Genomic DNA, 14,150 nt, shown 5'->3' with positions numbered 1-14,150 from the left:
CACAGCTCTAAGCCCTCAGCAGCACTGAGCAGCCCGCTGAGCAGCCCGCTGAGCAGCCCACCAGCCGCTCCCGTTCGCTGTCGCTGAGCGCGCAGTTCAGGGCAGGGCGCTGGTACCCACCCTCAGCCCCTCCCGCCCCTCGCCTTTGGCGCGAAAACGGCCGCGGGGGGCGGGGCTCTGCGGCACGGCTGCCGCCGATTGGCCAGCGCGGTGGGCGCGCGGCCCACGTGGTGCGCGGCGTGGCGCGAACCGCTGCTGGGCCGGGCCGGGACGGCGGCAGCGACCGGGATGGATTTGGCTGTGACGGCGGCGGGGGGCGCGGGCGCAGCGTCGCAGCACCAGCAGATCCGCGATGAAGTGGCCGAGAAGTGCCAGAAGTTGTTCCTGGACTTCCTAGAGGAGTGAGTGCCGGGGGCCGAGCCTGGCGGCGGGCGGGCAGGGCCGGCAGCGGGTGGTGGGCCGGCAGCGCCTCACGGAGGGGCCGCCATTTGGTGAGATCCTGTCAGGGCCTGGAGCTCTCTCCCCTTGGCGTTCGGTCAGAAAAGCTCTGCTGTGGTCTGAGGCTCTGCCGGGAGGAACCTGTAGGAAGGCAGCACGGTTTTCTCTTGGTAGGTAAAACCCTTCTTGGAGAGTTTCCGCGGGAACGTTGCCCAGAGAAGTTGGGATGTCCCATCCCTAGCAGTGTCCAAGGCCAGGTTGGATGAGGCTTTGGGCAACCTGGCCTAGTGGAAGGTGTCCCTGCCCATGGCAGGAGGTTGAAACGAGATGATCTTAAAATGCCTTCTAAACCAAACCATTCTATGATTATTGCTTTTTTAGGTGCGTTTGGTCCCTTTTAACAATGTTGTGTCACAGCTGTGTTGAAAACCTTTTCCACAGCTTGGGTGTTACACATTAATACATCTGGCTCACTGCTTTTTGCTTCCTGAGGGGCCCATCCGCATCAAATAAGGAAACCATTAGCATCACCCGGAGGAAACAAAACCTTGTTTGCTGGTGCAGAGCCATTGTTAAACCTTAAATAAAATTTTGTCTGGCACTGGGACAACTCTCCTGCTGTATGAAATGTAAACCTGGTGTGTCTGTGCTGGGGTGTGGATAGAGCAGATGTAGCAAGGGGGTAGAAGAAGAAATATTGTTGTAAAAGAGCTTTGCAAGGGGCTGTGGGATGCCTGAATGTGAGTGATCTTTTTCTCTGTCTTCTCTCCTGAATTCAGAAGTATTTAGTTGCTGCCTGGTGACTGTGAAACGTTTTCCTGAATCACTTCTAGGTTCCAGAACAGCGATGGGGAGGTCAAGTACTTGCGAGATGCTGAAGAACTGATCCGGCCAGAGCGGAACACACTGATCGTCAGCTTTGCAGATTTGGAGCAGTTCAATCAGCAACTCTCTACCACTATTCAGGAGGAGTTTTACAGGTAAAATGTAGAGTGGGGTTTTTTCAGGTAAAGCTGAGCTCTGCTGGAGTCTCAGGCTTATAATGTCTTGCTTGTTATGTAAAAAATGAGAGGCATATCTTCTTTCTGCATCCTGAAAACACTTATATGTAAGATTATTTTTTTTTAACTGGCTAAAACCATTTCTCAGTGGATTCCTCTCTGGAAACCATGAGTTAACCAGCTAATTGCATTTATTGTCATAAAGAAGTAAGTGGTCAGTATGAGAATACAGAATAAACTCTAAAATTTCATGCTCTGAAAATGCTTTCTTGAGTTGGTCACATTTTGAAGATACATTTCTTAATATAAGTATAAAGGTGTCATAAAATGAGAGTTTTAAAAGTCTATTATCAAACAATAGTGCAAATAACATTATTGTGTAGTGATCTTACCTTTAGCATATTTAGAGTGGCTTTTTTTGGGTTATGAGACATAGCATTAAAAGCCAGAACCTGGAAATCTGATAGAAGCCTTTGATGTAATCTAAAGCAGAGAAGGCATTTTGATAGCTTCTGTAAAATTTGAACTTTTTTCCTGGATTTCAGGGTTTATCCATACCTCTGTCGAGCAACAAAGACTTTTGCCAGAGACCATGGAAATGTTCCTGCAAACAAGGACTTTTATGTTGCATTCCAGGACCTGCCTACCAGACACAAGTAAGACGATTATTAATTCCAGAAACTTGTTCTGTTTTACTACTGGGCAAAAACATGTTAAAGCACGCTGAAAATGTTTTGGTTGTGTAGTGTGAAATGTGCAGCTGGCCAGTACACTGTGACCAAGTTTCCTGATCTTGTGCAGGATATTTTTTGAAATGCTTTTTCATTTGTGCATCACACTCAGATACTTAGATTCATCATATTTCACAAACAAATGTAACTTCTCTAGTTTAAAAACAACAAAAAAAGTAGTATGTGTTGCTTTTGAAGTACCAGTGATGTAACTTTTGCATTGGTTTGACCTTTAGTAATAATCTAAAAGTTTATGTAAAATCATACAATGATAATATATTGCAGTAAGTTTGTTTCTTTTGTTTGTTACAGCAGTTCCTTAGTCAAAGACAGAATGAAAATATATTGTATCTTAGTACCCTGGGCCTAGAATTTTTAATGCAGTAATTTAATCCTTGTGAATTTCTGTTTTAAACAGAATTCGAGAACTGACTTCAGCAAAAATTGGCTCCCTGCTGCGCATCAGTGGGCAGGTGGTTCGTACCCACCCTGTCCATCCAGAGCTGGTCAGTGGAACCTTCCTGTGCCTCGACTGCCAGACAGTGATCAAAGATGTGGAACAGCAATTCAAATACACCCAGCCAAACATCTGCAGGAACCCAGTCTGTGCCAACAGAAGGAGATTCCTGCTGGACACAAACAAATCAATATTTGTTGATTTCCAAAAGGTACAAGGGTGATGACCATCAATGATGTTCCTATGGTGGTTGGAAGGTGTTGTTTGTACTGCTACACATTGAAGACAGTTATTTTTTGTTCTGTCAACATCAAGAAAAGACCTCAAGAAAAGGCAGAATTTCTGCAAAAGGTTTCTTCCTGTCTCTGGAAGACTTATGTTTAAGAATGGGAAATTATTAATAGTATCAAACCAGTTTTGTTGTGCGACATTAATTGTCTTAAGTAATCCACTGACGCCCCACATATTCAAGCCAGAGTTAGTCTCATGTTGCCAGTACATCATGTGTAGTTGTTTTATACAAGAACAAAAAGAGGTGTCTATTGGTATCTGCAACATTTTACTCTTCCGGGTTGACTTACTCTCCCAAATCCTCAGCACTTTACATCCCACAATTGTCTTTTATGTGAGCCATAATAACTGAAATTCGCTTTTCAGAATTGTCATTGTGGCCCTCGTACATTCTCTTTAAGTTGCACCAAGACTCCTTAGATGCTGATTAGGGAAGGGATTTTTTGGTTGTTTGTCATATTGTAAGAGGGATTGGCATAGATGGCAGCAATCAGATGCTATTTAACACATCTTTTGAAGTAGTTTCAGCTCTGGTGACATTTGCTCAGTGTTGAACCTTCTCTCCCTGCCAGGTGCGCATTCAGGAGACGCAGGGTGAGCTGCCGCGCGGCAGCATTCCGCGGAGCGTGGAGGTGATCCTGCGTGCAGAGGCCGTGGAATCTGCTCAGGCAGGTGACAAATGTGACTTCACCGGCTCACTGATTGTCGTGCCTGATGTGTCCCAGCTCTCTACACCAGGTTTGTTGCTACACACGACCTTGATGAGATGTCCTTCCCGCTCGTGCTGGGAGCTGCTGTCCTGACTCCTGTTTCACTGGCAGGGTTGCGCGCAGAAACCAGCTCCCGGCTGACAGGGACAGAGGGCTATGAAACCGAAGGTATCCGGGGACTGCGCGCCCTCGGAGTCCGGGAGCTCTCCTATAAGCTCGTCTTTCTGGCTTGTTACGTTGCACCAACAAATCCACGGGTGAGTCTGGAGAGAAAGATTTAAAGGTGTTGGTGATTTCTGTTCTGTGTGGTTCTCCCTCCAGTTAGGGAGCAGGAGTGGGTAAAGCTTTGAATGTCTGTGTGTGCAACCTTCCTGTGTGTGTTTGACTGTCTTTGTATTTTCATTGAATTTACATAGCAAGATTCTTTTCTTGTCTTTGTCGCTCATAGCATTTTCCACAGATGTGATTATTCGCCAATGTTACAATTTGTTCTAAACAGCTAACTGGCCCTTGTATTTCCATTCAGCTTACATTCATTTCTGCAGCATTTCCTTTCCTCCCAGGAAATCCCATTGCTGTGTTTTGTCACAGGCAAAACAGGGATCCTTTTTGTTCCCTCTAGTTTATCAAGTGACATTGTGGGATGTTACTGCAACACAATGAGTAATACTGACTGTGTCTGGGTTTTGGCATGGTGTGGCACTGTAGTCTATCATTCTGCTAACAGCTTCACTATCACATAGGATAAAAAGAGTATCTGTTATCTTCTGGGAGTAGAAATTTCTGGCCCCTATTTCAGAGCCGCAAAAGACCTTGGAAGTTCCAGTCAATGTAAGAATGCTTACAAAGACAATTTTAGTCAAAGGCAGTCATATTGGTTTTACTGTTTTTAATCTCTGTACAAGCCACTCACTCACTCACTTGGGATTTTCTCACTAACTGAAGTTACACCACTGGTTTTGCCTGCTAGGAAATTTGCTATTGTTTTTTAAAGGTATAAGGTGATGAGCTTACTTAGCCTAAGGGCAGCTTTTTAGAATGTGTTCCTCCCATCCAGCTTACAGAGCAAGTTTTTGTAACCTGTCTGCAGTGCTCACATTCGTTAGTGACCCTGTTATTACTTTTATTACTATTTTACTTCCTTTGTTTAGTTTGGTGGAAAAGAGCTCCGAGATGAAGAACAGACTGCAGAAAGCATTAAAAACCAAATGTCTGTGAAAGAGTGGGAAAAGGTTTTTGAAATGAGCCAAGATAAGAACCTTTACCATAATCTGTGCACCAGCCTCTTCCCCACTATCCATGGTAAGAATCCGTTTGTGGCCTCAGAGAGGGAAGATTTCACTTGTGAAAATATTAATTCCTTTTGCCGTCTCTGTAGTGTCATTTTGGGAAAGGTTGAAAGCCCTGTGCCAACTACTATAAACTCTCCTCAGCACTGGTTGTGCTAAAAAAAGAGAATGTTTCCTGTTTGTGGTGTTTAATCATTCAGGCCTCCAAGCCCAGTCAAAAGGGTTGGGTTTGATGTCGGGTGTTCTGCTACTGAACTCTACAGGTTTTGGTGGATGTTTAGCAAATAGGTGAATTCTGAGCAGATGTGCCCAAGTCCTCAAAAATTCTAGTAGGGTGAAGTTTTTTTAATAGGAAAAATGTAGTTTTCTTTGGATGTTTAGTTTAATGTCTTTTCTGGGGCAGGTAACGATGAAGTAAAACGTGGGGTCCTGCTGATGCTCTTTGGAGGAGTTCCCAAGACCACTTCAGAAGGCACTTCTTTGCGTGGGGACATCAATGTTTGTGTTGTTGGTGATCCAAGTACAGCCAAGAGTCAGTTTCTAAAGTAAGATTAAAACCCAGTATTTAAATATTGTCCAATGTGACTAGAGCTATAAATGTGCACTCTGCCTTTTTCCGTATTAAACAGAGGAAAAGGAAGTAAAATATTTGAGAATAATTCCCAGAGCTTGTGTGGATATGGTTGAAGTATTTGAACAGGGCTGAAGCAAACTCAACATAGGAATTTCCAAATACTTTCAAAATACATTGATATTAAAAATACAAATTAATTGCTCATTTTAAAATATCAGAGATAGATAAAATACTGTGGTTTTTATTACTCCTTTCCACAGGCATGTGGATGAGTTCAGTCCCCGTGCTGTGTACACCAGTGGCAAAGCCTCCAGTGCCGCGGGTCTGACGGCGGCTGTGGTGAAAGATGAGGAGTCCCACGAATTTGTCATTGAAGCTGGAGCGCTGATGCTGGCAGATAACGTGAGTCTGGGAAGGGGAGAGGTTCCTGCATCACAAGTATGGGTTGGATTAATGACAGAGAGTCCTAAATTGTCTTAATGATCTTTACTTGTTCCAAATTGAATCTGGGTCACTTATTTTTGTTCTTCTGCTGCAGGGGGTTTGTTGCATTGATGAATTTGACAAGATGGATGTGCGGGATCAAGTAGCCATTCATGAGGCGATGGAACAGCAGACAATATCCATTACTAAAGCTGGAGTGAAGGTAGCTTGCACTACACCTCTGTGTAGTCTGTAGCATCACCTGACTGTTTGTTACATGTACTGATGTAGCCTCACCTGGCAGATTTTCATGTCACCTTTGCAGCTGCCTCACTGTGGCAGGACAGAAATCACTTGTTGCAAAGTTTTTGTGGCACATACCCAAAAAATGCCAGAAATGTTACTGAGAGTTAAAAAGAGATAGTAGTGGACAGGAAACAGAAAATGGGAAAAACCTAACCTTGAAGCAACCCCAAAAAAGGTTACAGAATTGTGTGTGTTTGTAGAAGTGTGTACGCTGCTAAAAACAGGATATTGTGAAAAGCAGTTTTAAGGGCTTGTTTCAGTATTGTTGGCAAGAGTGTGACAATGTTAAAATATTGATCATCAGATTGTGTCTTGGAGCAGAGACCTGGTTAGAAAGGGCTTGTTAGTGGAATTTGGGTGCTTTTGAGGAGCAATTGTTGTAATACCTCCATTGAAGTCTATCTAAAAGATGTTATGCTGACCTATTTGGATTGCAATGAGTTGGTTTAGGAAGTGGTCACAGTTATAATTTTTTTTTTATTTCTTTTTTTTCCTTTGTCAGGCTACTCTGAATGCCAGGACCTCCATTTTGGCTGCAGCAAACCCAGTTGGTGGCCGCTATGACAGATCCAAGTCACTGAAACAGAATATCAACCTGTCAGCTCCCATCATGTCCCGCTTTGATCTCTTCTTCATCCTTGTAGATGAATGTAATGAGGTAACTTTAAGGAATTATAGAATAGTTTGTGTCAGAAAAGATGCCTGGAGGTCTCTAGTCTAACCTCATGCTCAGACAGATTTGCAACAGTTTGCCAAGACTTGGCCTGGTGAGTTTTGCATTTCTCCAAGGACGAAGATTCTGCAGTCTCTCCAGGCCCCTGCAATGCTTGACAACTCTCATATGTTCAAATAATAATAACTTCTATATCTAATCAGAATTTCTCATGGTCCAGTTCATGTAGGGTTGCCTCTTATCCGAGAACTGTTTGGCTCCATCACATCTATGCTGGCCAATGAAGCAGTTGCTTTCCTTTCAAGCTGAACAGACCTGGCCCTTCCAGCCTTTCATACATCATGTTCTCCTGCCCTCTGACCATCTTGGTGGCCCTCTGCAATTATAAGTGAAGCAAATCTCATGAGAGTGTCTTGCTTCTGCTTTTTTGCACTGTCTGTGCAGCTAAAAGCTGGCAGTACAAATTTGAACATGCTCTGTTGAATACAAGGACACTGCCTTTTCATCCTGCAGTGGTTTGACCTGCAAACTTAACACCATTAATCATTTTTACAAATGGCTGGTCACTAAGGCTGAGACTGCTGCCACCTGTCTATGTGGCATTTGCCTTGGGAACGCATGAGATCCAGAGATTATTGTTGGTTCAGCCACTGTTCTGCTCAGAGTGATTATCTAATTGAGAAGGGGCTGGTGAGAGAGGAGAGCAGGCTGAAAAGGAAGAAAGCAGTTCCCACGCTACAAAGTGCTGCTTTCTGCCCGTTCTGTGTCTAACTTGTAACCCAGGAGAGTTCCAAGAGGTCATAAATCCTAAAACTGCCTTTTATCCCTGCTCTGCTGTGTTTCCTTGTATTAAAAACCCCCAGGGCATTCTCCTGGGCCTTCTGGAAAGACTAGCTCTGCCATGAGGATCACAAGTGAGCAAGGGGAATGGGAAGGAAGAATAGAACTGTTGTTTTGCTCTTTGGCTGGTGCTGTGCAAGTGATCTGACAGAGCCCCAATATCCCAGGTGATAGATTACGCCATCGCCAGGCGCATCGTGGATCTGCATTCCAGAGTGGAGGAGTCTGTCGATCGCGTCTATTCCTTGGATGATATCCGAAGGTATCTGCTGTTTGCACGACAGTTTAAACCAAAGGTAACTTTAAGTACACTGTGGAACAGTTGTTCTGTCTGAGGAGGTCCAAAGGAACAGTCACTCTGCCGTAGGCTTTTCTCCAGCAGGTGTCAAAACACTTGGGGTAGTGTTCTCTCAAGGAAGGAGCCATAAACTCATGTTACTACCTAGAAACAGGGCGTATTTTGGAGCCTGGTGCTCTTAAACTCCAGAAACACAGAAGCTGAGACTGTTGTAATCAGTGGCAGTTCTTAACCTTTGTCTAGAACAGCTGAGGGGCCATTTCATAGCTTTGTCATACCTCATGGGCGTGAGTTATTTGACATGGCTGCTGCAGTTTTTTGTATTTTTTAGACTTACTACTTCATCAGTTTTTGTGTCTTTTTTTTGAAAGGCTATTGTGCCTCAATATTTCATTGCTTTTTGGTAAAATACAGAACATGGGAAACTGGTCTTACTACAGATTTTGTTGGGGTCTATCCAAGTAGCAGCTTGGATGGGCTGTGTGTTGGATTTTTCTGAAGTCTATAAACAGAGCAATCTAGTAGGGACAGACATGGATTATGCCTGGAAACAAGCCAGTGGAACAGAAAAATAGAAATTGTTTAAAAATCTGCCGTAAAATAATTAATGCAGCTATGTACTTATTGTAATATCATTATCATTGGTAAGTGTGATCATTATTACAACATAATTTCAACATAATGTGATTGTCATTATACTTATGTAGAGTACGTGTTACTCCACATAAGCATAGAATATTTCAGATAAAAGCAGTAACCAGTACAGAAAAGGCTGGGACCTGCCAATCTAATGCAAGAAGAGAAAACTTTAATACTCTGACCACTGAAACTACTGTCACACTTTTTGCTGCCACACAGATATCCAAGGAGTCTGAGGACTTCATAGTGGAGCAGTACAAGCGGCTGCGGCAGCGCGATGGCTCTGGAGTGACCAAGTCATCCTGGAGGATCACAGTGAGGCAGCTGGAGAGCATGATCCGCCTGTCTGAGGCCATGGCCAGGATGCACTGCTGTGATGAGGTATCAGGGGCTTGATGGAAGTTTGTGTAAATGTTTATGGAAATGTGTGGGAGTTCTGCATTTGCTATTTGACTGTGGTATTGGACATAGTCTTAGGGGTGAGGAGGAGAGCTTGGGTCATGGCTGTACTCTGAATTTGTATGCCAGAAGCACTGTTTTTAAGAGATGACTTGTAAAACTGAGGTCATCTGGTCCAAACTGAGAACTTGCATAATTTTATATCACAGTTGTGTCAGCACTCTCAGCTTCCTACCTATCAAATCATGATAGTCACCTACTACTGTTAGCCAGGGCTGTCAGCAGTCTCTTTCCTGATCTTTCATAGTTTGTAATCTCTTGGCTCTCTTCCATTTGCAGTCTAAAAAGCCAAAGTTCATCAAAGTATCTGGACCACCCCAGGAGTATCTGTGTGTATGAGCTCCTACTCATATGAGCCACTGCTGAAAAGCACATTGTGTTCTGGCTGTTGACTGTAGTGTGATTACTGCCTGTCTAGTTCCTGCTTTAAAACCCAGCAGGCCTTTTGAAATGTTGATTAGAGGCTATGTGACATGTTCAGGGATGGAACCTTGCTCACTGGCTGTGTAAGGACACTCTTTGGGTTCTTTTAAATTAAATTTAGCTTATAAAGAAACAGATAGCTTTTAGCTTATGGCTCAGCTACAGATGATTTTTCCAGTTTTTGCTTTTCAGTTCTGGAGGAGAGTATCATTAATTACATCTCTCTCTCTTTCATATTGTCTCTGTTCAGACCCAGTTTCTTGCTCCACTGATCTTTCTCCCAAATGTTCTTGACTTAGTAAAAATTTTATCGACTCCACATGATTGCTAAACCCTGAAAGATTAATCAGCCTGCTTTTCCCTCCATAACCTTGCATGACCTTGGAATGCTTGTAGTGGGATATAATTTAACTTGCCCAGTCTTTACTGGTTAAGATTCATCAGGTGAGATGTGTAGAAAAGCCCTTTATAAGGGTTAGAGATGAGTTTCTGGAGCTGATGGAAAACTAGAAGAGCCCCTGTGCCTATTTAACTGTGCCTAAGTATTTTCAAATCTTCCTCAGGTTCACCCAAAACATGTGAAGGAAGCTTTCAGGCTTTTAAATAAGTCCATCATTAGAGTTGAGACTCCTGACATCAATTTAGACCAAGATGATGAACAGCAAATGGAGGATCAAGAGAACCAAGATGGAGTCAATGGTAAACTATTTATTTTTTCAAAGGGGAAAGTCCCTCCAGCCTTTACAGCTTACCTTGTTTGAGTTTGTGCTTCTCTTCTGTTTCTCACCTGTCTCATCTAATGAGCTCTAGAAATCTTGGCTCCTGTTCTTAACTCTCTTGCTTCTTCAGCCTCCTTCACCAGCTCACCTGGTTGGTCAATGCAAGGCTTTTCAGTGGCTCAGAGTATTAAATAGCTAAAAGATGTTGCAGCTTTAAACCTGGGCATGTGTCCAAACAGGTGAGGCAGAAGCTCCAGCTGGGGTCAATGGTCTTGTGAATGGGATCAATGGCCATTCTGAGGATGTGAACAAGGATGCTGCACCCAAAGCTTCTCTCAAGCTGGGCTTCTCTGAGTACCGACGAATTTCTAATCTCCTGGTGCTGCACCTCAGGAAAGCAGAGGAAGGTAAGAATTTGTTTATTAAAAAGAAGGTAGACCCCAAGTTCAGGGAGCAATTGTTACTGCATCTCTTGCTGTTGTACATGGGATTTTCACTTCTGTGAGACAGCAGACTTGTGAGGTCAGGTGTGGACCTGTGCTCATGTGACAATACTACATCTGGTGGTGCAAGTATGACTTCTTGGAGTTTCTAGTTCTGTTATCTAAATCATTTATCAAAACCCATTAAGCTAGGGAGCAAGTCAACAGAGCAGAGCCAGAAGAGGATTTGTAGCACACAATAGTGTAACCAAGCTACAAGAGTCTGCAGCAGTGAAAACTGGAGCAGGAGCTTTAATGCATGCCAGCAACCACATCCTGTCTTAAGCAAATGGCTGGATTAGTTCTTCACAAGCTAAAATACTTAGTTGCAATGAGGCTACTCCTGCAATGAAAGGCAGCAGTTGTCTCTTAGCAGATACTAAAGCTACAAAGCCTTTGGAAGGGTGTGGGGATGACAGTGTCTGTTCAAATGCTGACTACATGTAGAAGGATGACTCCTCTGGCTTTGTGTGACAGTGATTTTTCTTTAGCCCTTAGAGGAAGGTATGTGAGTCCTTGCCACTGGTTTTCTTGAAGCTGAAAGCTGATGGGATTTGCAAGCCACTTGGGTGCATAGAACTGAAAGCTTCCATTCTCAATCTAATTATCTCCAATTAAACCATGACCCAACACCCTCCTGTGAAAAATATGGTGCTTTAAGGAAAAAAAACCCTAAAGTCTGATGTTTCCTAAATATTTTAAAAAGCATGTTTCTCTCTTCAGCATTGTAAATGTTAATGTATAAATCCTTTTCTTGTTTGGTTTAAGTGCTATTTTACTGCTGCTGAGTTTATGCAAATTATTTTCTCTGCAGAAGAGGACGATGCAGCACTAAAGAGGAGTGATCTTATTAATTGGTATCTAAAGGAAATTGAATCTGAAATTGAATCTGAAGAAGAACTAATAAATAAAAAGAAGATCATAGAGAGGGTCATTCACCGACTTACACATTATGTATGTATGGAGATGTGTGGATAGTGAAAAAGGGTTTTAACTTACATAGGGCAATGTTTCATTTTTAATGGAATATATTCCTGTTTGGAGAAATCGGTTTTGTTCTTCCATGATATTGACTGATGCAGTATAAATGCCTTCTTTGTGTTACTGTAATTACAGAAAAAACACTGAAATAAATTAGAGATGTGTATAAGTAAAAGGTCAAAGTTCTATACTATGTCACTGTAGAAGTGTGATATTTTTCTGTATTTCTATAATGTTAGTTATACATTAGGATACAGAAATACAATTAACACTTGTATTCAATGGTTAGCCTTGAGTCAGAGGGGTATGAGGGCGTTTTGGAGGAAAAACTATGACAAAATAAACTACTTTACACTTTTAAAGACACAAACCCGCTGGATTGGAAAGCACGAGGCTGGAAAGTTCCCAGAAAGGATACAACATAGAAGAGATTTCCTCTGAATGCTGTTGTTAAGAATCTGTTAGAGGGAGTTCAAAATTGAAAGGGTTAAGTTATTAATAAGAGGTCCTACCAATATAAAAATGCCTTTCAAAGAGTAGAAACAAACCTCTCTGCCCTTGTTTTAACACAAATCTTTGTCTGTTGCAGGACCACATTCTGATTGAACTGTCCCAGTCAGGACTGAGAGGATCCAGTGAAGAGGAGACTTTTGATGATGATCCATACCTGGTTGTCAACCCAAACTATCTGCTGGAAGACTGAGGGCTGAGAATGGGATTGTAGAACTGACTGGTTACAAGTTGGAAAATGGATTCTTTTCTTGCAGGGGTTGCTGTATGGCTAATTCCTTAACTTCCTATGAACATTCCAGAGAGTGATCAGTAATGTGTGATTTCTCATTTACACTGAATATACCTGGAAAACTTTTGAAGACATGACACACAGATATTAGTTTCACTGTTAACTCTGAATTTCAGTGCCATCATCTGGATGCAGAGGAGAATCATCCAATAGCTTTTTTCACCATCAGGCTATGTAGATGTTTCTGTTTGAAATAAGATTAATTTTAATTGTTCTTCTGTTGCATTTAATAGACATTTTATGCTATAGCTTTTTACTTTTTTTCTTCTTAACATAAAAGCTCACTAAACATAAATAAAAGCTCATTAATATTTGGAGATGTTTGGGGGTGGATTTGTTGTTACTCACATGTGAGATTGCTGTTTTCTATGCCTGTAATTTGAGGCTGAAAAAAATAGTGATCTAAATGTTTAATGTCTTAAGGAAAATCAAATTTCCTGGATGACAGATGCTCTTTTTCAAGAAGTTTTTTTAACTTTCAGTAATAGACAATGAGAAACTGATTGCTTCTCTTTCTTTTTTAGATGGGCTAAAGATGTGCAGGCTCCTGTTGCATATGTAAAGTAGAAAATTGCAAATAGCCAAGCCCAAAGCAAAGCTTTAAGTCAGCAGGGCAGAAACCCCAACCTTGATGAAGGTCTTGACTTGTAAGTGAATTGAAAACTGCCACTATTTTGGAGGGATTTTTAAGACTGTATTTGTAAACCTGTTTGTAGATTTTTCTATATGAGAACTTGGCTTAGATTTCTGTTCTCGATTTTTTACTGTCAACTCTGGGATTATTAAATAATCTGTTAAGAATTGAAAATACCTGAATATTTGTCTTGTTGACTTGACACCAGTGCCTAAGAAACATTTGTAATAGCATGAAAGATAGCAAAGTTACGTATTTTAATTAGAAATAGTGTGAAATAACTGTTTCTGACGGAGGCTCAGAAATGGAGCTGGTTTGTAAGACAGTATTCTTTTTCCTGTTAGTCTCTCCCAGCTTTGGAGAGGTGCACCTTGGTCTTATTAAGCATATCATTAAAGATAACACTTGTACTTAAGGAGCGGAGGGAATCATAAATATTTGCCATCAGCACTACCCCGTCACTGGGCACTAACTCCAACTGCAGCTCCTTCTTCACTCATTTCTTTCCTAAACCACATTTTGGCAAATACTGCATTTCATTATTTCATTTTAAAAAGCCACCCAGCTGCAACAACATTTTCATGTTATTCTATATTGTTCCTTTTCTTTCAAAATTAGGATAGGAAGATATTTGGCCTTCATTATGTGTTTCCCCCTCCCCTCCTCTGAATCTTTGTTTGAAAATAAATACACTTCATGTCGGAGAAAGTATTTTTTTCTGCTTCTTTCCCCAGTTCTGTAGGCTGGGAGGGGTTTTCTCTGAGTTAATGCAGCTGTACTGAAAAGTAAGCACCAGGTGGTGCTCTAAGATTGCTGTTCAGACTTGCTATTGAGACATCAGAGTGAAGGGAACTTGTTCGGAGCAGTCAGCACAATGTTACGGCGAGCTGTTTAGGGCTTCCTGAAAAAAAATCATCTGGGAATCAAACAGCATCAAAGTACACAAATTACAATCTCTATAAGGTTTGAGTAACAGCAAA

General features: G+C 42.1%; 1 protein-coding gene across 1 annotated transcript; it reads left to right on the top strand.

Annotated features, from left to right (window-relative positions):
* Window positions 1–248: 248 nt before the first annotated feature.
* On the top strand, window positions 249–13,344 carry MCM6 (minichromosome maintenance complex component 6). The gene is made up of 17 exons (XM_069021256.1): window positions 249–401; window positions 1,272–1,418; window positions 1,985–2,095; window positions 2,589–2,838; window positions 3,491–3,656; window positions 3,740–3,885; window positions 4,780–4,930; window positions 5,321–5,462; window positions 5,752–5,893; window positions 6,030–6,137; window positions 6,723–6,878; window positions 7,901–8,029; window positions 8,890–9,051; window positions 10,116–10,251; window positions 10,511–10,678; window positions 11,568–11,707; window positions 12,324–13,344. Exons 1-17 carry the CDS (start codon window positions 289–291, stop codon window positions 12,435–12,437), a joined length of 2,481 nt encoding a protein of 826 aa, XP_068877357.1. The 5' UTR covers window positions 249–288; the 3' UTR covers window positions 12,438–13,344.
* Window positions 13,345–14,150: the final 806 nt, after the last annotated feature.

This window comes from Aphelocoma coerulescens, chromosome 7, assembly GCF_041296385.1.
Source record: "Aphelocoma coerulescens isolate FSJ_1873_10779 chromosome 7, UR_Acoe_1.0, whole genome shotgun sequence".
Lineage (NCBI taxonomy): Eukaryota > Metazoa > Chordata > Aves > Passeriformes > Corvidae > Aphelocoma > Aphelocoma coerulescens.
Note: the sequence above shows the minus strand (reverse complement) of the source record. Positions and strands in the feature narration are given on the sequence as shown.